The sequence below is a fragment of the Pseudophryne corroboree genome, chromosome 5, assembly GCF_028390025.1.
Source record: "Pseudophryne corroboree isolate aPseCor3 chromosome 5, aPseCor3.hap2, whole genome shotgun sequence".
Taxonomy (NCBI): Eukaryota; Metazoa; Chordata; class Amphibia; order Anura; family Myobatrachidae; genus Pseudophryne; species Pseudophryne corroboree.
This window is the reverse complement of record NC_086448.1, coordinates 421,275,439-421,303,258: the sequence shown is the minus strand read 5'-3', so window position 1 is coordinate 421,303,258 and position 27,820 is coordinate 421,275,439. Positions and strand designations below refer to the sequence as shown.

Genomic DNA, 27,820 nt, shown 5'->3' with positions numbered 1-27,820 from the left:
ACTGTGGTAAACTAACTCTGTCTGCGACTCTGCACAATCTCTCTCTATCTAATCTATCTATCTCTATTCTAATGGAGAGGACGCCAGACACGTCCTCTCCCTATCAATCTCAATGCACGAGTGAAAATGGCGGCGACGCGCGGCTCCTTATATAGAATCCGAGTCTCGCGATAGAATCCGAGCCTCGCGAGAATCCGACAGCGTCATGATGACGTTCGGGCGCGCTCGGGTTAACCGAGCAAGGCGGGAAGATCCGAGTCGCTCGGACCCGTGGAAAAAAAAGTGAAGTTTGTGCGGGTTCGGATTCAAAGAAACCGAACCCGCTCATCTCTACCTCATACATCTTGCCTCAATATGCCATGCAGCTCCCACCCAGCTCTGCTAATGTTAGGTGACCTTTTTTTGCAGAACATGTGTCTTATTTTTTTATTGCTATGTGACTAGGACGCAAAAGCAGCTTCTACTGATTAAAATGATAATTAGCATGCCTGTGTGCGACTGTGGCTGTATCTGCATATGTAATGCTACTTTACAGTGATTTCCAGGAATACACTGTAATGCAGCATTTCGTATGCAGATACAGCCGCAGTCACACACAGAATATAGCCATACAGCATATAATTTTAATCAGCAGAATCTGCTTGTGCCCCTAGGCATTTGTCTATTTTGCCTATGCCTAGGCCGGCTCTGCATATCATATATATCTAATATATAAAAATGAAAATGTGTCCTTCTGTCCTTTTGTCTTTCTATACAAATCCACAGTTTACAAGCGAATATCGTGAAATTTTACATACAAGAATATTAAAACACAGCGGAGGCAACTTATACAATTTGAAATCCCTAGCACCTTTAGATGGGCAGACAGCAGCACAGAGTATATCAGGAGACAGCATAACTCCGGAATTGCTGGAGCAATGTACTCAAAAATTGGTACACTTACAATCTGGCAACAAATACTGTGGGGGGAAGACACCCCTAGGGGTGAGGCAGCAGCACTGAGTATTTCAGCAAACAGCATAACTCTGGAATGCCTGCAGCAATTTACACCAACCTTGTACACATATGACTTACACTCTGGGAACAAACACTGTGGGGGAACACACCATTAGCACCCCTACGGATGGCCCAGCCGCACAGACTACATCAGGAAATGCATGATATGTCAGTGATGACAGGGCTGCATGTGACAGGGGCAGTGACATGATGTGAGGAGGGGAATGCAGGTAGCACAAACCCACACACTGAGAGTTATATAGTGGAAGTAGCATGGTCCCCCAGCAGCACAGAGTATATCAGGTGATACATAATGTGCTGCGCTAATAAGAAACTGTAAAAAAATCGATAATTTCACAGGGGCACTGACATGATGTGAGAAGGGGAATGGAGGCAGCAGGAAGACACAGACTGAGTGTTGTATAGTGGGAAGAGCAGGGTCCCTTGGGGGGCCAAAAAGGGGTCCGGCCACTACACAAAGTGCATCAGGTAAGCAAGATATGCCTATATACTAGATCTCCAACCAAAATAAATTAACGAACAACTATCATTTTAATTTACCATCCTCATCCCGAAGCAAAGCACGGGTATTCAGCTATCTACAATGTTATTTATACTGTGTGTTTAATATTTACATTTATTTTTGTAAAAAGACATTCTTAAAATCCCGGGCAACGCCGGGTATTCCAGGTAGTATATATATATATATATATATATATATATATATATATACACACGAAGGAGAGGAAGCGGCACTATCAGGAGTTACAGCCATTCAGATTATCAATGAAGTCCCAATCAGCTTCTGCAGGACCAGCATTTTCAGCAGTGAACGTTTTATTTATTTTACATAAATTTCGTTATGACATATGTCCTGACGAAGTCCCAATCAGCTTTTGCAGGACAAATGTCTTGACGAAATTAATGTAAAATAAATGAAACGTTGACTGCTGAAAATGCTGGTCCCGAAGTTGATTGGGACTTCATTGAGAATCTGAATGGCTGTAACTCCTGAGAGTGCCGCTTCCTCTTCTTCATACATTCACCCTACATTGAGGACACCCAGGCACAATATTGGATGAAGTGTTAGAGTGTCGGTCATTTGTGAGTACTCTATATATATATATATATATATATATATATACATACACACAGTAAATTCAGTTGATTGGTCATGATTTGGAAAGGCACACCCTGTCTATATAAGGTCCCACACTTGACAGTACATGTCTGAGCACAAACCAAGCATGAAGTCAAAGGAATTGTCTGTAGACCTCCGAGACAGGATTGTCTCAAGGCACAAATCTGGGGAAGGGTACAGAAAACTATTTGCTGCTTTGAAGGTCCCAATGAGCACAGTGGCCTCCATAATACGGAAATGGAAGACGTTCAGAATCACCAGGACTCTTCCTAGAGCTGGCCGGCTGTCTAAACTGAGCGATCGGGGTAGAAGGGCCCTAGTCAGGGATGTGACCAAGAACCCGATGGTCACTCTGTCAGAGCTTCAGCATTCTTCTGTGGAGAGAGGAGAACCTTCCAGAAGGACAACCATCTCTGCAGCAATCCTCCAATCAGGCCTGTATGGTAGAGTGGCCAGATGGAAGCCACTCATTGGAAAAAGAACATGGCAGCCCACCTAGAGTTTGCCAAAATGCACCTGAAAGACTCTCAGACCATGAGAAACAAAATTCTCTGGTCTGATGAGACAAAAATTTAACTCTCTGGCATGAATGCCAGGCGTCATGTTTGGAGGAAACCAGACACCGCTCATCAGAAGGCCGATACCATCCCTACAGTGAAGCATGGTGGTGGCAGCATCATGCTGTGGGGATGTTTGTCAGCGGCAGGAACTGGGACACTAGTCAGGATAGAGGGAAAGATTAATGCAGTAATGTACAGAGACATCCTGGATGAAAAAATGCTCCAGAGCGCTCTTGACCTCAGACTGGGGCGTCGGTTCATCTTTCAGCAGGACAACGACCCTAAGCACACAGCCAAGATATCAAAGGAGTGGCTTCAAGACAATTCTGTGAATGTCCTTGAGTGGCCCAGCCAGAGACCAGACTTGAATCCGATTGAACATCTCTGGAGTGATCTGAAAATTACTGTGCACCGATGCTTCCCATCCAACCTTATGGAGCTTGACAGGTGCTGCAAAGAGAAATGGGTGAAACTGCCCAAAGATAGGTGTGCCAAGCTTGTGGCATCATATTCAAAAAGACTTGAGGCTGTAATTGCTGCCAAAGGTGCATCAACAAAGTACAGTATTGAGCAAAGGCTGTGAATACTTATGTACATGTGATTTCTTAGTTTTTTATTTTTAATACATTTGCAAAAATCTAAAAAAAACTTTTTTCACGTTGTCATTATGGGCTATTGTGTGTAGAATTTTGAGGGAATAAATAAATGTATTCCATTTTGGAATAAGGCTGTAACATAACAAAATGTGGAAAAAGTGAAGCGCTGTGAATACTTTCTGGGTACACTGAATATATTGCTGTGTATCACGCTCATGTGTGTTCATCAGTGTCAATTGCTGTGTCACTCTCACCTATGCATATCTATGTACGCTCTATATTGCTGTGTCTCACACTCATCTATGTGTGTTGATCAGTGTATATTGCTGTGTCATTCTCACCTATGCATATCTATGTACACTATATATTGCTGTGTCTCGCGCTTACTTACAGTAGGTGTGTTGATCAGTATATAGGGTTGTGTCACTCTCAACTACGTGTGTCTATATATTGTGTCAGTCCAGTCCAGATGCTACCCTGGCTGTTTGCAGGGCACAACAGTTTGGGTGCCCCGGGCCAAAGCGACCTTGGTTTAGGACTGGACCAAGAGGAAGCCTAGGGAGGTGTTGGGACACAGCAAGTTGTCATTCGACCTTAGCATGGCCGGCTTTGGGTCCCTGAGGTTTGGATGGTAGAGAGAGTGGGCGGGCTCCCATCCATGCAGGTCCGGTCCAGGTGTTGGAGCAAGCGCTCTCAGCAATCAGGCACACCTGTGCCACACTTTTATAAAGCTCATTAGGGCAAGGGCTCCTGATGCCAACAAGTGGCCAAGCACTAGATGGCAGGCCAGTGGGTTAGAGACAGGGAGTCTGAGACTTGTATACATGCTGTTTGTGAACCAGTACCTGGTTAAGTGTCCTTGTAAACTTGCTGTGTTAAAGACCTGTTTATTGTACTGTGGAAGTAAACAGACTGCTTTTCCTCTACAACCGTGTCAGCGTATTGTCTGGCGGAAGGTCGCTTTCTTACAAGTGACGCCTGAACAGGGTCCCTCTGCCGGACACACTAAGCGCAGCGGAAACCCAGAGGCTGCAGGAGCCACTGGAGCCATGACAGTCTCCACAGACTCTGCAAACTTCCTCTGGTCAGGTTAGTAACCAGCCATGGTGTGTATATCAGTTGTTTAAAAGAAAAAAAAAAGTTGTTTTTTTTTTTTTGGTATTGTAGTTTGGTGGTGTATGTCAAGGGACGCAAGATTCATATATTGTGCATCCGTCCCGTCTACCATGGAGGAGTTGTTAAGGGCCCTAACTAATCTGGCTGCAGGACACAATCCCAGATGCAGCTTCTCCAAACACAAGTACAGGCTCAGCAGGAAACCCTGCGCCTGATTCGTGATGAAGTGTGTCTCCTGCGACAGCATCATCAGGAGCCTAGGCCGTTGCAAAAGATGTGTCCCTCAAACGATGTGGAGGCATATCGGGGGACCTTTAAGCATGCGGCCGCACACCTGGAATGGCCAAAGGATAGCTGGGCGAAGAAGCTGGCCCCATATTTGACGAGGGATCCCCATAAAATGTACCATGACCTCCAGGCGGACCAGGCATCCTCATATTCACAGCTTAAAGCTGCCATATTGGGTTGCATTAGTGTAACCAAATCCTGCAAAGCCCAGTGGTTCCAGAACTGGCGTTGGACCACGACAGAGAATTCTTAAATCCAACTGACTGAACTTCTAAAGATGGCGTGGTTTTGGATCCAGCCCGAGAGGAATACAGCCGCCCAAGTGGTGGATACCGTATCCATAGACCACTGTGTGTGGGTTTTAGACAGAGGCATGCAGAGGGGGTTCTCCAGGCTGACCCCCAAAATATGGAGAACCTAGCCGCATGCGCTGGAGAGATATGCTGCAATGGGGAAAATGGCTAAGCCCTTAGACCGAGAGACTCAGCCAGTTCCAAGACTCTTGACCTGTCAACCTCCGGAAACGGGGGCTCATACCAATCTGGTTGTCTGTTATGAGTGTGGGGAACATGGTCACATCCGAAGGGACTGTACCAAACAGCCTGAGCCTATGGTATTACCTGTGGTTGAGGTGCTCTGCATCCATGGTGCCACTTGCAAGTACCCCAGATTTGCGGTTTCCAGTGCAAAATTGGGGGTGGACAATCCAGCTGGTAGCACCTGTCGCCCTGTCGGAACTGCTTGCATTTCAAATCAAGGAACTGCCTTCCTCTCCCAGCTCCGTGGCTCGAAGGTTGAATAATTCTTCAGGAGCCGACTGTCTGTGTGGAGTCGGTACGTCTACTCCAGAAGAGCTGACTAGCCCAGAGGAGGCGAGTGACGAAAGGACATTAAGAACTGTCATGTCGCTTCAGGATTTCGGACGAGACCAGTGAGAAGACCCGAACCTCGCAAATGTATTTTAGAACATTTGTAGTTATAATGGGAAAAATTTTTTGTCCTTACCCAGGAGGGGCAGCCTTATTTCATAGTAGAGAAGGATTTACTATATAGGGTTGTCGAGGAATGGTGTAAGAAAGTTGAGCAGCTTATAGTGCCACGGGTCCATCAGCCTCTGGTCCTGGAAACTGCCCATTCAGTTGTGGGGAGGACATTTGGGGGAGGAGAAAACTCTGCAGAGGGTACCTGAGCAATTTTTTTTGGGCCGGAAATCCAGGCGTAGGTAGCAAAGTACTGTCAGGAGTATCCCATCTGCCAGCGTACCGTAGCAAAGCCCCAGTACAGATACCTCTTCCAGTAATCTCCGCTCCCTTTGTAAGGATTGGTATGGCTATTGTGGGGCCAGCGGAAAAATCAGCAAGGGGACACCAGTATATCCCAATCCTCTTTGATTATGCCACACGATACCCTGAAGCCATCCTTCTATGGAAAATGAAGACAGTAACCAGTGCCAAAGGACTATTGCTGATCTTCTTCCACCTGGGCATATCCAAGGAGGTCCTCACTGACCAGGGAACTCCCTTTATGTCCCGGCTGATGAGCGATTTATATCGGATGCTGGGGGTTAAAAAAATTCGCACCTCAGTGTATCATCCCCAGACCAATGGCCTGGTGGAGCATTTTAACTGCACACTCAAGCAGATGCTCAGGAGGACAGTCGCCCAGGACAAAAGGGATTGAGACCAGCTTTTACCTTTTCTGATGTTCGACATCCGAGAGGTTCCTCAGTCAGCACCTTTGAGCTGTTGTACGGCAGAAAGCCCCAGGGAATCCTGGACCTTCTAAAGGAGGGGTGGGAACAACAGATGTCCACAGAGCCAAACGTAGTAGAGTTCATCCACCAGCTCTATGGGCGGTTCCAGCAGATAGCTCCATTAGTCAGGGACCATATGACTCAGGCCCAGTCTAGATAGAAACGTCATTATGACTACCAGGCTGAGAAATGGAATTTTAACCCTGGGGACAAAGTCTTGGTCCTGGTACCCACAGTAAAGGGCAAGCTGTATACCCATTGGCAAGGGCCATATACAGTGCTCGAAGCTGTGGGGCCAGTGACTTATCGTGTGAGCCAACCGGGAAAGCGGAAGCTTACATAGATCTATCATATAAGTCTGTTGAAGCCTTGGAAGGAAAGCTCAGAGACAGCAACTGCAAGAGTGACCAAGATTTCAGCATGTGCGGTCCCAATTGACTGATTTCTCGACGAGGTTAAGATGCATCAAGCTCAAGAATTGGTCAGGAGAAATTTAGATGTCTTTTCGACAATTCCAGGGAGTACTAAGATCATTGAGCATGACATTGTTACTCCTCCGGGGGTAGTGGTCAATCTGCGGCCGTACAGGATACCCAAGGCGAAAAGGGACGCAGTATGCAAGGAAGTGGAGGACATGTTATGCCTGGGGGTTATTTAAGAGTCCACCAACGGGTGGAATAACCCCATAGTGCTGGTTCCCAAGCCATCCGGAGCACTGCGGTTCTGCAACGACTTACGCAGATTAAACCAGGTGTATAAATTTGATGCCTATCCCATGCCACACGTTGATGAGATGATCGAGCATCTGGCCCAAAGCCAATACTTGACCACTCTTGACCTTACCAAAGGCTATTGGCAGATTCCCCTCACTGAGGCTGCCAAGGCGAAAATGGCCTTTTCCAACCCAGATGGCCTATTTCAGTATCACGTTTTGCCATTTGGTCTTCACGGGGTCTCCGGCCACATTCCAGTGGGCTATGAATAAGCTCCTCCAGCCCCACCGGAAGTACGCAGTCGCGTACCTAGATGACATTGTTATCTTCAGCGACGACTGGAAGTCTCATCTGGCCAAAGTAGAAGCTGTATTAAAGACTCCGCGCTTCCACGGCTTCACGGCCAACCCAGAGAAGAGTGTGATAGGTATGTTGGAGGCTAAGTACTTGGGGTACATGGTGGGCTGGAGCGAAATCAAACCTCAGATCAATAAGGTGGAGGCGGTTGCTGCCCAGCCAAGGCCTAAGAGGAAGACCCAACTCAGGGCCTTCTTAGGCCTTGTGGGATATTGCTGCAAGTGTTTCCTGAACTTTGCCACCAGAGCAGCTCTGCTCACTGATTGCTTGAAAAAGCAAAGTCCGGACAAGCTTTTGTGGACGTTCCAGGTACATGAGGCCTGGAAGGACTTAAAAAGTGCCCTGTGTAAAGCACCAGTGTTGATAGCCCTGGACATCGGTAAAAGGTTCATCCTGCAGATGGATGCTTCAGGAACAGGCCTCGGAGCAGTGTTGTCTCAGGAGGTAGTTGGGGAGGAGAAACCAGTCCTCTACCTCAGCAAGAAACTACTGCCTAGGTAACAGCGATATGCCATGGTAGAGCAGGAATGCCTGGCTATTAAGTGGGCAGTAGAGACTCTGAGGTACTATCTCCTGGGACGGAGTTCACCTTAATTACTGATCACGCTCCGCTCCAATGGATGTGCCTAAATAAAGAGACCAACGCCCGGGTAACACGGTGGTTCCTTGCACTCCAACCGTACCACTTCAAGGTCCGGCATAGAGCAGGAGGATTACAGGGCAATGTGGATGCCCTTTCAAGGAAGTTCCTCTCCTCAGACGGTGCAGAGCCCTGGGGGTGAAGCTAGAGGGGGGAGGAGGAGGAGGAGAGAGGACGACCCGAAAAGGGGTACGCCTGCTGAGATTGGTGAGCAGGCATGTGTGCCAAAGAAGGACTCAGCTTTACCCATAGACTTGAAGTTTAGGGGGAGGATATGTGGCAGTCCAGTCCGGATGCCACCCCGGGTGTTTGCAGAACAGGGCACAACAGTTCGGGTGCCCCGGGCAAAAGCGACCTGGGTTTAGGACTGGACCAAGAGGAAGCCCCGGGAGGTGTTGGGACACAGCAAGTTGTCATTCGGCCTTAGCACGGCTGGTTTTGGGTCACTGGGGTTTGGATGGGAGAGAGAGAGTGGGCGGGCTCCCATCCATGCAGGTCCACCTTTGTGGGGTTATTAATGCTTAGTTATTAATGCTGTATCGCTCTCACTTATCCAAACCTATGTACACTCTTTATTGCTATGTCTCACACACGCATATGTGTGTTTATTAGTATATATTTCTGTGTCACTCTTACCTGTGCGTTCCTACACTACGGGGGTTATTTAGTATGGATTGCAGATTCTGCTAAAAAGCAGAATCTGCAATCCTTTGTTTCGTATGCTGGGGGCTTCCCATCTCTGGGCAAGGCTGGCCAACATACAGAATGGCCTGCCCAGCGGCTGTGACCATAATTTAATTGCGGTTGCAGCAACTGTGGACGGCCCCCTGCAGCCCCAGCTAAGCTGCGTATGCAGGCGGTCAGCCGCCATTTTTCTCATCAGACCGGCTGTGTGTGACGTTGTGCAGCCACCCCAAAAACGCAGCTGACACAATCCCTTTTTCCCCGTGACACCCCCAAAATGCTCTTTCACTGCCTATATATTGCTGTATCACACCCACCTGTGTGTGTTTATCAGTATATATTGCTGCTCACTCTCACCTGTATATTCCCGTAGGTCCTGCTCACCTATGCTTGTTTATCAATTTTTGGCTAACTCATAGGTTTTCTGTCAACTGTCCGGTACCGGCCAAATCATGTGCAAGCACCGAAGTACGCTGCACCAGCCATAGTACAGCTAAAAGGGGCTCATGCTCTGGACAGATAGGTGTCCCACCTGGTAAAATAGTACTGTGGAACTTTTACAGGCCACTGGATAGCTTCGGTTGTTTCCTTTCTCAAGCACAGTATTCCCTCCCTTGTAATAAGTATGTCATACTCTAGCTCCTTCACATGGACTGTAAGGTGTGTGGTGTTTAACAGTTTCCTCTTGTTTGGTATGGGCTTTATGGTCTTTATCCAACCCTTATTTACAAGCCTCCCCATTGGGAGGATTACCATGTGACAATTTGGGCGAGGTCGTCAGTCATTTATTTGTTGGGAATGGCTTGCTCCACTTGGCTAAACAGCTTCACGGTGCAGCTGATAATGGGACTGTGGCCATGCATTTTAGGTCTTCACACTCATATCTAGACTGCATTTTTGACGTCATATTGGCCAGACTATCCCGTCTAACTGTATGTGCTCTCGATCCAATGCTAAAACACAGCCTGAAGTTTTACTCCACGTTGTTGGAGGCTACACGGCTTCTTCCAGCTAATATGAGCATTTTGAGCATTGAGTTGTGCCAGAATCATTTTCACCTTACTGCTGTGGCTCATTCTCTTGCAATGGACCCCATTAAAGCATATCTTGCTGTTCCGTCTAGCAGTCAACTCCAATCACAGTCAAATAACTTTATTTAGACAATGTTTTTCTGCAGTATGATTTTACTTCACGGTTTTGAAGGCACCTGGCTTACATTGTTCAGGACTTCATCGCGGCTGTATCCTGATTTACAGATGTCTCGCCTGCTACCTTGGCACAGCAAACTCTAATGAACTTACTCACCAGCAGGCTGTTAGTACCCAGTCTGTCGGTCTTGTTGTGCAAAAATTCAGTCTCCACCTTGGTGGCTATTCCATACGCCAGGATCCACTAAAGGCTATTTCAGGAAAGGTAATACTCCCAAGCTGAACGCGATGCTCAGCATTTCCTTTCGATTTTCTCATTCAGATCGACATCATTTGTCGATTTCTCCGTTGGTGGCTGTTTACTGATATTTCCAGTGGTGTTCATTCTAGCAGTGGCTATTCGCAAGGTGACTGCCATTACAGTTCCATGAGTTTCTCATCCATCTGTTTCCACCGAACCTGATCAGGGTTCAACGTGAGATTGTAAACCTAGTGGCTCTAGACTGGCAACTTAAGTTGGGGTACGCCAACGTTTTTAAATTGTTGGCTGGTCTTGAGTGCCGTCCTCCATTTTGTCCACACATGTTACAATAAGGTTTCTTTCTACATGTGGACCGCCCCCAGTTGGTTTTTACAGTCTGGCTTTGAAACTAAGCTTTTCAAAGCTGAAGGTTTTTCTACCTCTGTAGTCGGTACTATGCTGCAAGCCTGGAATCCGGTTTCATCCCAGTTATGGCAATTACCAAATGCTTTACATATTGTGGGGTGAACCCAAAAAGGGTTCATACATCCTAGTTTCGCACCTATCATTTTATTTTTGGCCTTCCTTCAGGGGGGTTTTATAAGCCAATTTAAAGCATCATTCTTTGGAAGTACAGCTTTCGGCTTTGTCATTTTATTTCCAACAGTGTTTGGCCCTTCTTTTAGGGGTCAGTACCGTTTTACAGGGTTTGGGCATATTCTACTACCATTTCATCTGCCAATAGCACAGTGGAATCTTTATCTGGTCCTATCAACTCACACAGGCTCCAGTTAAGCCTTTACATTAAGCAGATGTTCTAATTTTTATAGGGAAGCCATCTTCCTTTTGTCTGTTGCCTCAGACCGGTGTATTGCCAAGTTAAGGGTTTTGTCTTACAAGCCGTCTTGTCTCGTCTTCTATGATGATAAAGTAGCTCTCCATACTGTTCCTACGTTACAACCTGAAGTTGTTTTGGTTCTTCACTTAAACCAGGAATAATCTTTTCAAGTTTTTTACCGTGACTGAGATGTTTTAGCTTTACTTGACCAGCCACATTCGAATATGTTCAGCTTGGCCACAATGTCGAATCAGTCAATGGCTGATCCATCCTCTTCCCCCTCCTGCCAAATATCTGAGGTGGCCTGGCGATGCGTCCTCCTTTACAGGCGGCACTGCCACTGGTATTGATAGGGGAAAAGAATAATAACATGCTGCTGGTTACATTACAATCCAGCTGTAATGCAACCACCTCTGCAGATCTCCACATGGTTCAGCAGACACAGGCCATTTACATGTATGTGCATTGGGGGCATATTGTGGCATATAATGTTCAGTGGGGGCACTGTGTGGCATATAATGTGCATTGGGGTTTCTCTGTGGCATATAGTGTGCATTGGGGGCACTATGTGGTATATAATGTGCTATGGGGGCACTATGTGGCATATAATGTGGGAGCATTGAGAGCATTGTGTGGTATATTATTGACAGTGGGGGCACTGTGAGGTAAATAATGTGAATTGGGGGCAGTGTATGGCATATAATGTGAATTGGTGGCACTCTGGCATACAGCATGAATCATGGACATGGTGTGGCCTATAATGTGAATTGGGGGCACTGGGGCAGATGTATTAACCTGGAAAAGGCATAAAGAAGTGATAAACCAGTGATAAGTGCAAGGTGATAAATGCACCAGCCAATCAGCTCCAATATGTAAATTAACAGTTAGGACCTGACTGGCTGGTGCATTTATCACCTTGCACTTATCACAGGTTTATCACTTCCTTATGCCGTCTCCAGGCTTAATACATCTGTCCCACTGTGTGGTATACAATGTATGTGTTTTAAGGGACCTAATATTTAAGACTCAGCTGGTGACAGGAGTGTTAAAAAGAAGTATCTATGAGGTTTATCTTACAATATAAAAGCCTCAGATATTAACTTGAATTTCTATTCCACAAAAGTGTGAGTGTCCACATTAATTTAGGGGGTAATTCCAAGTTGATCGCAGCAGGATTTTTTTTAGCAGTTGGGCAAAACCATGTGCACTGCAGGGGAGGCAGATATAACGTGTGCAGAAAGAGTTAGATTTGGGTGGGTTATTTTATTTCTGTGCAGGGTAAATACTGGCTGCTTTATTTTTGCACTGCAAATTAGATTGCAGATTGAACACACCACACCCAAATTTAACTCTCTCTGCACATGTTAAATCTGCCTCCCCTGCAGTGCACATGGGCCCTCATTCCGAGTTGGTCGCTCGCAAGGCGATTTTAGCAGAGTTGCTCACGCTAAGCCGCCGCCTACTGGGAGTGAATCTTAGCATCTTAAAATTGCGAACGATGTATTCGCAATATTGCGATTACACACCTCGTAGCAGTTTCAGAGTAGCTCCAGACTTACTCGCCATCTGCGATCAGTTCAGTGCTTGTCGTTCCTGGTTTGACGTCACAAACACACCCAGCGTTCGCCCAGACACTCCCCCGTTTCTCCGGCCACTCCTGCGTTTTTTTCCGGAAACGGTAGCGTTTTTTCCCACACGCCCATAAAACGGCCTGTTTCCGCCCAGTAACACCCATTTCCTGTCAATCACATTACGATCGCCAGACCGATGAAAAAGCCGTGAGTAAAATTCCTAAGTACATAGCAAATTTACTTGGCGCAGTCGCAGTGCGAACATTGCGCATGCGCATTAAGCGGAAAATCGCTGCGATGCGAAGATTTTTACCGAGCGATCAACTCGGAATGAGGGCCATGGTTTTGCCCAACTGCTAACACAAATCCTGCTGCGATCAATTTGGAATTACCCCCTTAATCCCTGTTATGCTTCTCACATTTGTGTTTTTAGTTTCTTTATAAGCTCTACCACCTCTATAGGACCACTTTAATCCATGTTTATTTCAGCTCTGTACCTACCTGAAAAGGAGGGGGAGGGGGGTATATGACTGTAACGGGCCTCAAGATTTATGTTGTCGGCCTTGCTCCTGGCACGGGAAGTAGGGTCATGATGGAGTGGCAGACGTGAGTGCTGCTCTTAAGTTGAACTGCTCGATGCTCAAGTAAAATGAAAAATACTGGGGCCCATTTATCATTGATCACTTAGCACCCAGAATCACAATGCATAATGTGATTTTCTCTTACGTCCTAGAGGATGCTGGGGACTCCGTAAGGACCATGGGGTATAGACGGGATCCGCAGGAGACATGGGCACCTAAAAGAACTTTTAGTATGGGTGTGCACTGGCTCCTCCCTCTATGCCCCTCCTCCAGACCTCAGTTAGATCTTGTGCCCAGAAGAGATAGGGTGCATTACAGGGAGCTCTCCTGAGTTTTCTGTAAAAGAATTTTGTTAGGTTTTTTATTTTCAGGGAGCTCTGCTGGCAACAGACTCCCTGCATCGTGGGACTGAGGGGAGAGAAGCAGACCCACTTCTTAAGAGTTAAGGGCTCTGCTTCTTAGGCTACTGGACACCATTAGCTCCAGAGGGAACACAGGTCTCACCCTGGGGTTCGTCCCGGAGCCACGCCGCCATCCTCCTCACAGATGCCGGAAAAAAGAAGCCGGGTGAGTATGTCAGACATAAGAAGACATCAGGCGGCAGAAGACTTCAGATCTTCATGAGGTAAGCGCGCAGCAGGAAGCTGCGCACCATTGCTCCCACACTTACACACACACATGGCACTGATGGGTGCAGGGTGCAGGGCGCAGGGGGGGGCGCCCTGGGCAGCAATAAACCTCGTTTTAGGCAAAAAAGTATGTAGTTAGGCTGCGGAGGCAGTAAACTACGGATCCCCGCCATTTTTTTCAAATTCACGAGCGGGACCGAAGCCCGCCGCGCGAGGGGGCGGAGCTTGATCCCTCAGCACTAACCAGCGCCATTTTCTCCACAGAGGCTGCAGAGAACGCTGGCTCCCCAGACTCTCCCCTGCTGAGCATCAGAGGGCTGAAAAAAAGAGAGGGGGGCACATAATTAAGGCGCAGTGAGTGGGGAAATCTATATACATTTATATATAAAAGCGCCATCTGGGTTTTTTTTCCCCTGGGTCAGTTGGCGCTGGTGTGTGCTGGCATACTCTCTGTCTCTCCAAAGGGCCTTCTTTAGGGAATTGTCCCCTTATAGTTATATCCCAGTGTGTGTGGGGTGTCGGTACGTGTGTCGGCATGTCTGAAACGGAAGGCTTATCCAAAGAGGAGGTGGAACAGATGAGTGGTGTGTCTCAGTCGGCGGTGCCGACTCAGGATTGGATGGATATGTGGCATATGTTAAATGCTAGTGTAGCTTCACTGCATAAAAGACTGGACAAAGCAGAGTCCAGTGCGTCGGCAGGTAATCAATCTACGGATTATACCGACTCACAGGACCCGTCGGGGTCTCAGAAACGTCCCTTCTCACAAATAAGGGACACAGATACCGACACGGACTCTGATTCCAGTGTCGACTATGATGAAGCAAGATTGCACTCCAGGGTGACAAAAAGTATTCAGTGCATGATTATTGCAATAAAAGATGTGTTACATATCACTGATGAGCCCTCGGTGCCCGACACGAGGATACACATGTTTAAGGGAAAGAAACAAGTTATAAACTTTCCTCCTTCCCATGAAATTAATAAGTTATGTGAAAAAGCATGGGAAACTCCAGATAAGAAACTGCAGATTCCCAAAAGGGTTCTTATGGCGTACCCTTTCCCTACACAGGACAGGGTACGTTGGGAATCCTCTCCCAAAGTGGACAAAGCCTTAACACGCCTTTCCAAGAAGGTGGCGCTACCGTCCCCCTGACACAGCGGCCCTCAAGGATCTTGCGGACGGCAGGCAAGAGACTACACTAAAGTCTATCTACACTCATACTGGTACTTTGCTTAGACCGGCAATTGCGTCGGCATGGGTATGTAGTGCAGTAGCAGCTTGGACGGATACACTGTCAGCTGACCTTGATACCCTAGATAGGGATACAATTTTGTTAACATTAGCTCATATTAAGAACGCAGTCTTATATATGAGGGACGCTCAAAGAGACATTGGTTTACTGGGTTCAAGAACCAATGCTATGGCTATTTCGGCAAGAAGAGCCTTATGGATCCGCCAATGGACGGGGGATGCAGACTCAAAAAGGCATATGGAGGTTTTACCTTACAAAAGGTGATGTATTGTTTGTGGACGGCCTCGCGGACCTGATCTCTACAGCTACCGCGGGTAAGTCGACCTTTTTACCTTTTGTTCCCCAACAGCAAAAGAGACCCCCACAATATCAGATGCAGTCCTTTCGGTCGAATAGATCCAGAAGAGGTCGGGGCTCCTCTTTCCTCGCCAGAGGTAAGGGTAGAGGCAAGAGGACACCTGCTGCGGCTGGTTCCCAAGAGCAGAAGTCCTCCCCGGCTTCCGCTAAGTCTACCGCATGACGCTGGGGCTCCCCTGCGGGAGTCCGCACAGGTGGGGGCACGTTTTCGACTATTCAGCCAAGTCTGGGTTCAGTCAGACGTGGACCCTTGGGTGATAGAAATAGTCTCCCAGGGCTACAAGCTGGAATTCGAAGAGGTGCCCCCACGCCGATTTTTCAAGTCGGCCTTACCAGCTTCTACCCAAGAGCGGGAAGTAGTGCTAGCTGCAATTCAAATGCTGTGTCAACAGCGAGTGATTATCAGGGTTCCCCTGAGCCGACAGGGAAAAGGGTATTATTCAACCCTATTTGTGGTTCCGAAGCCGGATGGTTCAGTAAGGCCCATTTTAAACCTAAAATCCCTGAACCTGTACCTGAAAAGATTCAAATTCAAGATGGAATCGCTCCGAGCGGTGATAGCCTGCCTGGAAGGGGGGGATTTTATGGTGTCACTGGACATAAAGGATGCTTACCTTCATGTCCCCATATATCCCTCTCATCAGGAGTACCTGAGATTCGCGGTACAGGATTGTCATTATCAGTTTCAGACGTTGCCGTTTGGGCTGTCCACGGCCCCGAGGATTTTCACCAAGATAATGGCGGAAATGATGGTGATCCTGCGCAAGCGAGGAGTCACAATTATCCCATACTTGGACGATCTCCGGATAAGAGCGAGATCAAGACAGCAATTACTGGAGAATGTGTCACTCTCTCAGAGAGTGCTTCAACAAAATGGGTGGATTCTCAATCTACCAAAGTCACAGTTGGTTCCGACAACTCGACTACCGTTCCTAGGCATGATACTGGACACGGAACAAAAGAAAGTTTTCCTCCCGTTGGAAAAAGTCCATGACCTCCAGAACATGGTCCGAGAACTACTAAAGCCGAAAAGAGTGTCAGCTCATCAATGCACTCGGGTTCTGGGGAAAATGGTGGCAACTTACGAGGCCATTCCCTTCGGCAGGTTCCATGCAAGGACGTTTCAATGGGATCTTCTGGACAAATGGTCCAGGTCCCATCTACAATTACATCAAAAAATAACACTGTCTCCCAGGGCCAGGGTGTCTCTTCTATGGTGGCTACAAAGTGCTCACCTTCTAGAGGGTCGCAGGTTCGGCATTCAGGACTGGATCCTGGTAACCACGGACGCGAGCCTCTGAGGATGGGGAGCAGTCACCCAAGGAAGACATTTTCAGGGACTATAATCAGACCAGGAGTCCTGTCTACACATCAACGTGTTGGAGCTAAGGGCCATATACAACGGCCTTCGACAAGCGGAGAATCTTCTTCGCAACCTACCGGTTCTGATTCAATCAGACAATGTCACAGCAGTAGCTCATGTGAACCTCCAAGGCAGGACAAGAAGCAGAGTCGCGATGGCGAAAGCCACCAGGATTCGTCGCTGGGCGGAAAATCACGTAAGCGCTCTGTCAGCTGTCTTCATTCCGGGAGTGGACAACTGGGAAGCAGACTTCCTCAGCAGACACGATCTCCATCCAGGAGAGTGGGGACTTCATCAAGAAGTCTTTGCAGAGATAACGGGTCTCTGGGGAGTTCCTCAAATAGACATGATGGCGTCACGCCTCAACAAGAAGCTTTGGAGGTATTGTGCCAGGTCCCGGGACCCTCAGGCAACAGCAGTAGACGATCTGGTAACGCCATGGGTGTTCCAGTCGGTCTATGTGTTTTCTCCGCTTCCTCTCATCACAAAAGTGTTGAGGATCATAAGACGACAAAGAGTACAGACAATACTCATTGTTCCAGACTGGCCTCGAAGGGCCTGGTACTCAGATCTTCAGGAGATGCTCACAGAAGATCCTTGGCCTCTTCCTCTAAGAGAGGACCTGTTACAGCAGGGGCCCTGTCTGTTCCAAGACTTACCGCGGTTACGCTTGACGGCATGGCGGTTGAACGCCGGATCCTAGCGGAGAAGGGTATTCCGGAGGAGGTCATACCTACTCTAATAAAGGCTAGTAAGGAGGTGACGTCAAAACATTATCACCGTATCTGGCGGAAATATGTCTCTTGGTGTGAAACCAAGAATGCTCCTACGGAAGATTTCCATCTGGGTCGTTTTCTCCACTTCCTACAGACAGGAGTGGATATGGGCCTAAAGTTAGGCTCTGTTAAAGTACAGATTTCGGCTTTGTCAATATTCTTTCAGAAGGAATTGGCTTTTCTTCCAGAAGTCCAGACTTTTGTAAAAGGAGTACTGCACATCCAGCCTCCTTTTGTGCCCCCAGTGGCACCATGGGACCTGAACGTGGTGTTGCAGTTCCTTAAATCACACTGGTTTGAACCCCTTAAAACGGTGGAGTTAAAATTTCTCACCTGGAAGGTGGTCATGTTGTTAGCCTTGGCATCTGCGAGGCGTGTGTCAGAATTGGCGGCCTTGTCTTACAAGAGCCCTTACTTGATTTTTCATGTGGATAGAGCAGAATTGAGGACTCGTCCTCAATTTTTACCCAAGGTGGTGTCTTCATTTCATATGAACCAACCTATAGTGGTGCCTGTGGCTACGAGTGACTTGGAGGATTCCATGTCCCTGGATGTAGTCAGGGCCTTAAAAATGTATGTAGCCAGGACGGCTAGAATTAGGAAAACAGATGCATTGTTTGTCCTGTATGCTGCCAACAAGATTGGCGCGCCTGCTTCGAAGCAGACTATTGCTCGCTGGATCTGTAACACGATTCAGCAGGCTTATGTTACGGCTGGATTGCCGTTACCGCATTCAGTAAAGGCCCATTCCACTAGGAAGGTGGGTTCTTCTTGGGCGGCTGCCCGGGGCGTCTCGGCATTACAGCTTCGCCGAGCAGCAACTTGGTCGGGGTCAAACACTTTTGCTAAATTCTACTACCCTGGCTGATGAGGACCTAGCATTTGCTCAGTCGGTACTGCAGAGTCATCCGCACTCTCCCGCCCGATTGGGAGCTTTGGTATAAACCCCATGGTCCTTACGGAGTCCCCAGCATCCCCTAGGACGTAACAGAAAATAAGATTTTAAACCTACCGGTAAATCTTTTTCTCCTAGTCCGTAGAGGATGCTGGGCGCCCGTCCCAGTGCGGAAAATCTGCAAGACTTGTATATAGTAATTGCTTACATAAGGGTTATGTTACAGTTAGAATCGGTCTTGGACAGATACTGTTGTTTGTTCATACTGTTAACTGGTTAGGTGTATTCCAGGTTAAATGGTATGATTGGTGTGGGCTGGTATGAATCTTGCCCTTAGATTAACAAAATCCTTTCCTCGTATTGTCCATCTCCTCTGGGCACAGTTCTCTAACTGAGGTCTGGAGGAGGGGCATAGAGGGAGGAGCCAGTGCACACCATACTAGAAAGTTCTTTTAGGTGCCCATGTCTCCTGCGGAACCCGTCTATACCCCATGGTCCTTACGGAGTCCCCAGCATCCTCTACTTACTAGGAGAAAAAGATTTACCGGTAGGTTTAAAATCTTATTATATCTGCCAGATGCATTATCCGGCACAGGCAGGGACAGTCGGAGCCCGTCCCTGCGATGGGCTGAGTGTGGTGCCGGGGCTGCTGCACATTCAAGGTCCCGCTGACCGGGATCCGGTCTGAAGATCGACACTGTCTAGGTTGACAATGTTTAGGTCAACCACTATAGGTCGACAGTCACTAGGTCGACAGGGTTGGAAGGTCGACAGGGTTTCTAGGTCGACGTGTGCTAGGTCGACAGGTCAAAAGGTCGACATGAGTTTTTCACATTCTTTTTTTTTACTTTTTCATACTTAACGATCCACGTGGACTACGATTGGAATGATAATCTGTGCCGAGCGAAGCGAGGCACATTGCCCGAAGTTCGCTCGCCATGCGAGGGGACACGGTGCACTAATTCGGCTTCCTGGTCACTGTACTCCGAAAACGACACCAAAAATAAATAAATAAATCATGTTGACCTTTTGACCTGTCGACCTAGTACATGTCGACCTAGAAACCCTGTCGACCTATAGTGGTCGACCTAAACGTTGTCGACCTAGACACTGTTGATTTGATGATCCACACCCCCGCTGACCGCGCATGCATATTGGCCATTTCCGGTGAGGGTTCAAGGGGAACCCTCCGCTAGCTACAAATGCAAAGTGTAGCCTATAGGCTTCAATTGGCTACCACCATCTTCAGATGGCAGTAGCTGCAGGTGCCAATATTGGGAATGCTTCTCATTCCAGATATTGATACATCTGGCAGCATCACTTCCCACATAGAAATCTATGGGGGATGCGGCTGCTGGTGGGAATGGAGGAATTGCAACAGGTATCGGAGGATATTTGCTGCAGTTCCTCCTACATACGTTCCAGGGATACTTAATATTTGCGGCTAAATATCAGTAAATATTGTTTGATAAATGGGCCCCCTAAAGTTAAATATAAATCAAAATAAAAACATAATCAGCTGCAGCAGCTGAAAAAACCTGCCCAACTCTGTTGGGCACCAAAATGAAACTGAAGACTGCTGACAGTGTGGGGTATAGGGGAGGAGGAGCCTGTGCTGTTCAGAAATTCACTTTTTGGTGCCCCGACTCCTCCAGCTCCACTTACACTGAGCGTATTCCAGTTTTCCCCATGAATGAGAGAGAAGAGCCAGGCACAGATGCAGTTTGCCAGAGTTGCTCAATAGCCGATTTAGTAGCTGCAAGGATATGCCACATGATACACCTATCCCAAAATAGAATATGGGTGAAAATGAAAAAGGACCAGCAAAGTGTAAAGGGCCCCATACACTAGAACGATATGTCTAGAGGCTGAAGTCGGGGCGATTTCCCTTGAAATCTCCCGGGAGCTTCCCAGGAGTGTTTCCATACGATTCCAAACTATTTGGTACATTTTGCATGCGATATATCGTATGCGATCCCAGCCATGCCTGCAGGAACCGATATATCACGAGTGCAGCACTAGCGATCTAGGGGATCCGATCCGACCCTCGCGGAAATGTGCATCGGATCGGATCAGATACACAACCAAAATGCCCGATTTCACCCAATATATCGGCCCGAATGCCCGAATTGGGCTGAAATCGGGCATTATCATTGTAGTGTATGGGGCCCTTAAGGTGACACACCCCTGTGATCTTTCTAATCAAGGAATGGGAAGGGTTTTTAACAGATATTTCAGTAGTTGAAGACATAATTTAAACACAATTGTTGAAGGCAAAGGTCTAGAAAAGGTGTGCTGCATCCTTATTTTTGAGGGGGGAAAAATACTGTAAATAATTTTTTCACGGTTTATAGTTTTGTGGGTTATTTTGGAAATATACTTTTTGGAACTCTGAAATTTGTGTGACTTTTTGAACTATTCCGTCTGTGTCCACCTGTTACTGTTTTTTTTTAAAAAGAATCCATTTCCCTCTTCTTCAGGCACCACCCACCTCATGCTCTACAACAAAGTGCATCTGTAGTGCGAAACGTGTAAAAGTGTGGTGGTGGTTTCTGTGTTCCTGTTATCTGCAGAACGCCAAAGCAGAGCCAGTCCTAGGCATAGGCAAACTAGACAAATGCCTAGGGGCACAAGCAGCTTCTGCTGATTAAAATGGTATGTGGCATGCCTATATTCTGTGTGTAACTGCTGCTGTATCTGCATACGAAATGCTATGTTACAATGTATTCCTGGAAATTACTGTAACGTAGCATTTCGTATGCAGATACAACCACAGTCGCACACAGAATATAGGCATGCCACATATAATTTTATTGTGCATCTTAGCCACATAGTAATGCATTCATCAAAAAAGGGGCCTGACGTTAGCAGAGCTGCCAGCTGACTCACGCCAGGCATCTCCTGCTGCATGGCGCATTGAGGCAAGATGTATGTGGACATATCTGTATCCAAGCAGAGGCAGATATCACAGTGTTAGCAGCCATGTGAGTGCTGTGTGCAGGTGGTTAGGTTGTACAGTAGTGTTTGGCATATGTGTAAGGGGCACTATATGTGTCATTATGTGTATAAGAGCATTTATAATGTGCGGCATATGTGTAAGGGGCATTCTGTGTGTCATGTGTATAAATGCATTAATAATGTGTGGCAAATGTGTAAGGGGCACTATGTGTGTCATTATGTGTATAAGGGCATTAATAATGTGCGGCATATGTGTAAGGGGCATTATGTGTGTCATGTGTATAAATGCATTAATAATGTGCAGCAAATGTGTAAGGGGCACTATGTGTGTCATTTTGTGTATATAAGGGCATTAAGATTGTGTGGCATATGTGAAAGGGGCATTATGTGTATAAGGGCATTAATAAAGGTTAGCATATTGTGTAAGGTGCATTAACAAATTTGTCATGTGCAAGGGGCATTACTGTGTGGAATTATGTGTATAAAGGCATTACTAATGTGTGGCATTATGTGTACAGGGTGCTTACTGTGTGACGTAACGTATAGAAAGGGCACTACAGTGTGGTCTAATGTGAATAAAGAGCAATATGGTGTGGTGTAATGTGAATAAGGGGCAATTCAGTGTGATGTAATGTGAAAAAGGCGCACTACTGTAAGTAGTAACGTATATAAGGTAAAGTGGTACTACTGTGTGATGTAACATGAATAAGGGACACTATCGCATGATAAAATGTGAATAAAATTGCACTACTGTGTGACGTAATTTGAGTTGGGGGTACTATTATGTGGCCATGCCCCTTCCCAGCAAGAACACATCGTTTTTGTGCTGTGCGCAGAATGTGAGCACTGTTCCTATATAAAATATAGGAGGTATGAACACCCAAATAAAGACTGGTATGGGTGAGAGGTGATGGTGCTGGGAAAGTGGCGCAGGGTCAGAGGCGGAACTAGCGGTGGTGCTAGAGGGCACCACCCAGAATCTTGCCTAGGGCATCATATTGGTTAGGGCCGGCTCTGCGCCAAAGCATGTATGTAAGGATAACCTTGTTACAACTGCTAGTCTTATCATTATAGGCAGCTGTAGTTTATTATCATGAATTCAGTTTCATTAAATTATTTGATTATATTCCAGATGCTGTTCCACTGTTCTTAAAATTGTTAAATTCTCCTCACCAGGATGTTTGTGAGCAGGCTATGTGGGAACTGGGAAACATAATTGGTAAGTTTCCCATCCAATATGTAATTCCTGAAGTGGTTTAAAGGCATATTAGAAACAGTTCAGAAATGATGATTAATTCCAATTGATGTCACTGTGAACAGGTGATGGACCACAGTGCAGGGATTATATAATCAGCCTCGGGTTTGTGAAGAAAGTGCTGTCATTCATAAAACCATCGAGTCCCATTACTTTCCTGAGAAATGTTACTTGGGCGATGGTTAATCTGTGTCGCCATAAAGATCCTCCACCACCTATGGAGACCATACAAGAGGTAAATGCTTAACTTTAGATTTCAGCACCCAACAGAAATACACAAAGAAAAGAGGAAAATAATTTGTAATACAGCTGTGCGTCCTCGTGCTCCTGAAAATTATGAATTAGAGATTTGGGGTGTTGAGAGAATGTTTCAATCATTTTATTTCTGAATTAACTTAGACCTGCTGATTTTGGAGGATTGTTGCAATATGAGGGGCCTTGCCGTGACATTTCCGATGATTAGAGCCCTACATTATGTCTCCTAAATAACCTGCACACCATTACATCTCTGACAGAGATGCTTTAAAACCACATCTGCAACCTGATCCAAAGAGCAATATATATTTATTTGTTTCATACATATTTATGAGTTGATTGTGCTTCGTGGCCCTTTAGCTGTTGTGAAACTACAAGTCCCAGCATGCTTTGCCAGCATACCTTCCACTGATTAGCTGGTAAAGCCTTCTGGGACTTGTAGTTTCACAACAGCTGGATGACCATGAGTTTGACATGCCTGGTTTAGATGATCATCTGAATATCACTGTTCTAGGTTATCTTCTGAAATTGTGTAATTTGTTTTGCAGATTCTTCCAGCACTTTGTGTCCTTATTCACAATACAGATATAAATGTAAGTTTCTGAACGTTTACTGACATGATTGTGAGTACTAGTAAAGGGACCCAGCATTTGACGGGTTACTTCTGTCTGCCCCCCAATCTAACAGCTGTCTGCTTGTACCCATGCTTACTCCATTCCAGACGCTAGGTCTGTCAGTCCCATCTCCTTAGCACTGGATGCCATTGGTGTGTACCACATGATGGAAACAGGAGAGACCTTCAACATTTATTATACAGATTATGGTGGTGCTACTTGCAGAATGCTAGTATGTATGGGGCTTTATTAATATATTGTTATTTATGCCTAGATATTGCTGGGCACAGTGTGGGCCCTTTCCTATCTAACAGATGCTGGTAATGAACAAATTCAAATGGTAATAGACTCTGGGATTGTAAAAAACTTGGTCCCTCTTCTGAGCAACCCAGAAGTGCAAGTGCAGGTAAGCTATGTTGTTGTTGCCTCATACAATAATATATACTTCCTGGATAGGTCTCTTTTTAAATATGTACAGACATTGTTGCAGTGGCTTAGTTTTTACTTTAGTAGGTTCATTTTGTCTTTATATCACGTGCAGGGATGTATCTTCCTATTGGCCAGAATGGCACTTGCCAGGGGCGTCAGCCAAGAGGGGGGTGCCACCCGGCAGTGCCACCTGCACCAGGGGGTAGAATGACATAGTAGTTCTCACTGAGTACATCCCTTAGCAGTGCTCATCCACTGCCGGACTCTCAGAAGCGTATTGCACTCTGACACTCTCTGTGACTACAGTCACAATGATGGTGAATATAGCCGGGGAGCGGGGCACTTCCAGGTATGGGGAGGGGCGAGGCACCTCCTCTTCCTCATCCACTCCTCTTCTAATTGGTCCCACGCGGTCTGTCACCAAACACCAGCCACTACAATTAGCACCAGTCAGCAGTGAGCATGAGCATACCTGTACATTTTCTGTGGTACCGTAGCTGCACTGCATGGTCTATCCTGGCAGTCTGGATCACAGGTTACAAAGATCTCTGTATGGAGAGGTATCTAGACCAGTCACTGCCTGTCCAGCTGTGTTGAGACTACAAGTCCCAGCACACCTTGTCAACTGGATTTGCTGGGACATGTAGTGCCATCACACCTAGAGAGGGTTTTTTAACTGTATGTATGTGTGCATATATCCCCTCTGTGGCCCTGCCTACACCCTCCTTGTAATTCCCTCTCAGTGTCCCTGCCCACACCATCCATGCAACTGCCCCCTCAGTGACCCTGCCCATACACTCCTGTAATTCCCCCTCAGTGTCCCTGTCCGCGCCATCCATGCAACTGCCCCCTCAGTGACCCTGCCCATACACTCCTGTAATTCCCCCTCAGTGTCCCTGCCCACACCATCCATGCAACTGCCCCCTGTGACCCTGCCCATACACTCCTGTAATTCCCCCTCAGTGTCCCTGCCCACACCATCCATGCAACTGCCCCCTCAGTGACCCTGCCCATACACTCCTGTAATTCTTCCTCAGTGTCCCTGCCCACACTATCCATGCAACTGCCCCCTCAGTGACGCTGCCGGCCTGCCCATACACTCCTGTAATTCCCTCTCAGCATCCCTGCCCACACCCTCACTGTAATTGCCCCTCAGTGTCCCTGACCTCAGCCTCCCTGTAAGCCCTCCACTTCATTGTCCCTACCCGCACCCTGCCTGTAATTCTCCCTCCGTGTCCCTGACCTCAGCCTATCTGTACCTCCCCCCTCTGTGTCCCTGGGTGGGGGAGGTGGGGGCGCCAGTTCCTTACTTTGCCAGGGGCGCTCAGACCCCTAGATACACCTCTGATCATGTGTATATATTTTGTTTCTTCAGATTGCAGCTTTAAGAGCTGTAGGAAACATTGTCACTGGGACAGATGCGCAGACACAAGTTGTACTGAATTGCGATGCTCTCTCACACTTTCCAGCATTGCTTACTCATTTCATGGAAAAGATCAACAAGGTATGAACATGAAAGTTTCTAATTTTGCATGACCACTTCTTTGTTTACAGTTTAACAAACTCGGAGGGCCCAGTGAGCCATAATGAAACATTTATGTTCATTTACAACTAGCGGTTTTGCTTCTTAACCAAATATACACGCAATGGTAGCATCAGTGTTTAGTGTATACATGCATTGTTCTTAAATTAATGACGCAATGGTTATGCAAATGAGGCATATCTGGGAATCCTCGGTGGGACACTTGGCGTGTTTAAGTCACAAAGTACATGGTGCACAATAAAGTTCCATTTGCTGGTGTAGTGAGAGGGGTTGTCTCTCACCTGAATTACCCCATTCATGTGGGATCAGCTCCCTCCAAGGGAGGCTAAAGTAAAACCTTTGTAGTCTGTAGAGGCAGTGGAGGTTTGGAACTCCGTGTTTTCACAGTTGCACAACTCCAGCTGCAACCTATCACTGAGAGTCAGGAAGGGTTTAAAACTCTCATACACCTGTTAGTACGCCAGTGTCTCCTTAATGCCTGGGATTGATGATATTGGCTGTGCTAGAGGAGCATAGCTGATTGTGGGCTAGATGCATCATCACGTGAAGAGTGATAAACTGAAAACTGATAAACTACTAGCCAACCAGCTCCTGTCATTTTTCAAACAGGGCCTGTGGCATGGCAGTTAGGAGCTGATTGACTCATGCTTTTTCTCTCTCCATTTTATCACTTTCCCACGATGATGCATCTAGCCCTGTGGCTACAGGCCATTGTAACCGACTGATCATTAAGCACTTGAGTGCTGGGACATTTACTTTCACCTGTTTGTTTAATCTGCCTGTTTGTCCAGGCGTATGTCTATGCATTATGCTGCCATTAGAGACACTACTTCACTGTGAACCTGCCTGTTGTGAGTCCTCATTTCTACAACCCTGTTACACTGGGTACTCTCGAACACCTCCGGTTCACAGCCTCTTTCCCCTCCACCTCCATATATAATGTCCAAAATCTCCTCCTTAGGGAATAAAAGTGGCATATTAGTGTGGTATGGAATGCTCCTGACTCCTATTAATGACAAGAAGCTAATAATACAAACCTGGTGGGAAGCAGATATTTGAATTTCCTTGACTGGGTCACATTATTTACAAATATTTTTAAAGTATCCAAATGTCTTGATCATTCTGAAATTATATTCAAGTTAATACATGGTTTATACCACACACCAGATAAACTACAGAGAATATGGCCTGAGGCCTGTTGGAGAAACTGTGTATTGGTTACTACAGAGGCTCTTCATCGACTTCCTGAAAATGCACTTTTACATTATTTCCCTCCATCAGTCCAAGACCATAACAAATATGTTATATGACATATTCTTATAGCTACAAGGGCCGCCAATATTATGGAGAGGCCCTGGGTGATGGAGAGGCCAGAGGGTGACAGATAGAGGTGGCTGGGAAAGTCAGATGGTGATATGGAGAGGCAGGGGTGACAGGGGGAGAGTGTGTGGCAGGGAGAGGGTGACAGGAAGATAGAGGGTGACTGGGGAGATAGAGGGTGACAGGAAGATAGTGGGTGACTAAGGAGGAAGTGGTCATGGAGATAGTGGGTGACTGGGAGAGGGTGAAAGGGAGGCAGGGGTGACAGTGAGATAGTGGATGAATGGGAGAGGGTGACAGGAAGGCAGGGGTCACAGAGATAGTGGGTGACTGGGGAGGCAGGGGTGAAAGGCAGACAGTGGGTGACAGGGGGATAGTAGGTGACTGTACAGGCAGTACTTCTGGGGCCAGATCCAGGGCCTGTGCTCACTTCAGATCAGTGTGGCTGCCTTGGCTGGCTTATCAGTCTGTGAGATGGGCTCTTGCTGCTGGCAGGGGCAGGGCTATTTCTCCTATTTTCCTTGCCGCGATTGTCATCCCCAATGGCACTGCCTCTCCCTCAGCAGCCAACCAGTACCGACAGTCACTCCAGAGGAAGAAGGGAGGAGCTGGGGAGAGATGAGAGGGGAGCCCCCCCTACCCCTCCTCTTGACCTCCGTCCTGAACATGTCCCCGGGGACCTCTTGTCACAGCCCATGGAGTGGTGTGGCACCGTACTAAGTCATCTGTTTGGAAAGCTTCCAGCTGTGGGCCGCTTAATAACCATAAGCCGAGGTGCAATGCATTGGCTGCACCTCTGCTACTTCTGCTACTGCCTTGGATTTAAGTACTTAACATCCCCTTCATCCCCCCCCAACTTAATTGGCGTCCATGGTCTGATTATTATGCTACTCATTTCTCTGACGTCCTAGTAAATGCTGGGAACTCCGTAAGGACCATGGGGAATA

General features: G+C 47.0%; 1 protein-coding gene across 1 annotated transcript in view; it reads left to right on the top strand.

Annotated features, from left to right (window-relative positions):
* Window positions 1-4,320: 4,320 nt before the first annotated feature.
* Window positions 4,321-27,820, top strand: part of LOC134927818 (importin subunit alpha-3-like) — a 40,328-nt gene continuing 16,828 nt past the window's right edge. Inside the window, exons 1-6 of the mRNA XM_063922801.1 lie at window positions 4,321-4,382; window positions 22,590-22,676; window positions 22,778-22,947; window positions 23,516-23,560; window positions 23,856-23,987; window positions 25,386-25,514. Of these exons, the coding sequence (XP_063778871.1) occupies window positions 4,343-4,382; window positions 22,590-22,676; window positions 22,778-22,947; window positions 23,516-23,560; window positions 23,856-23,987; window positions 25,386-25,514 (603 nt within the window). The 5' untranslated portion in view covers window positions 4,321-4,342. The remainder of the gene's footprint in view (window positions 4,383-22,589; window positions 22,677-22,777; window positions 22,948-23,515; window positions 23,561-23,855; window positions 23,988-25,385; window positions 25,515-27,820) is intronic.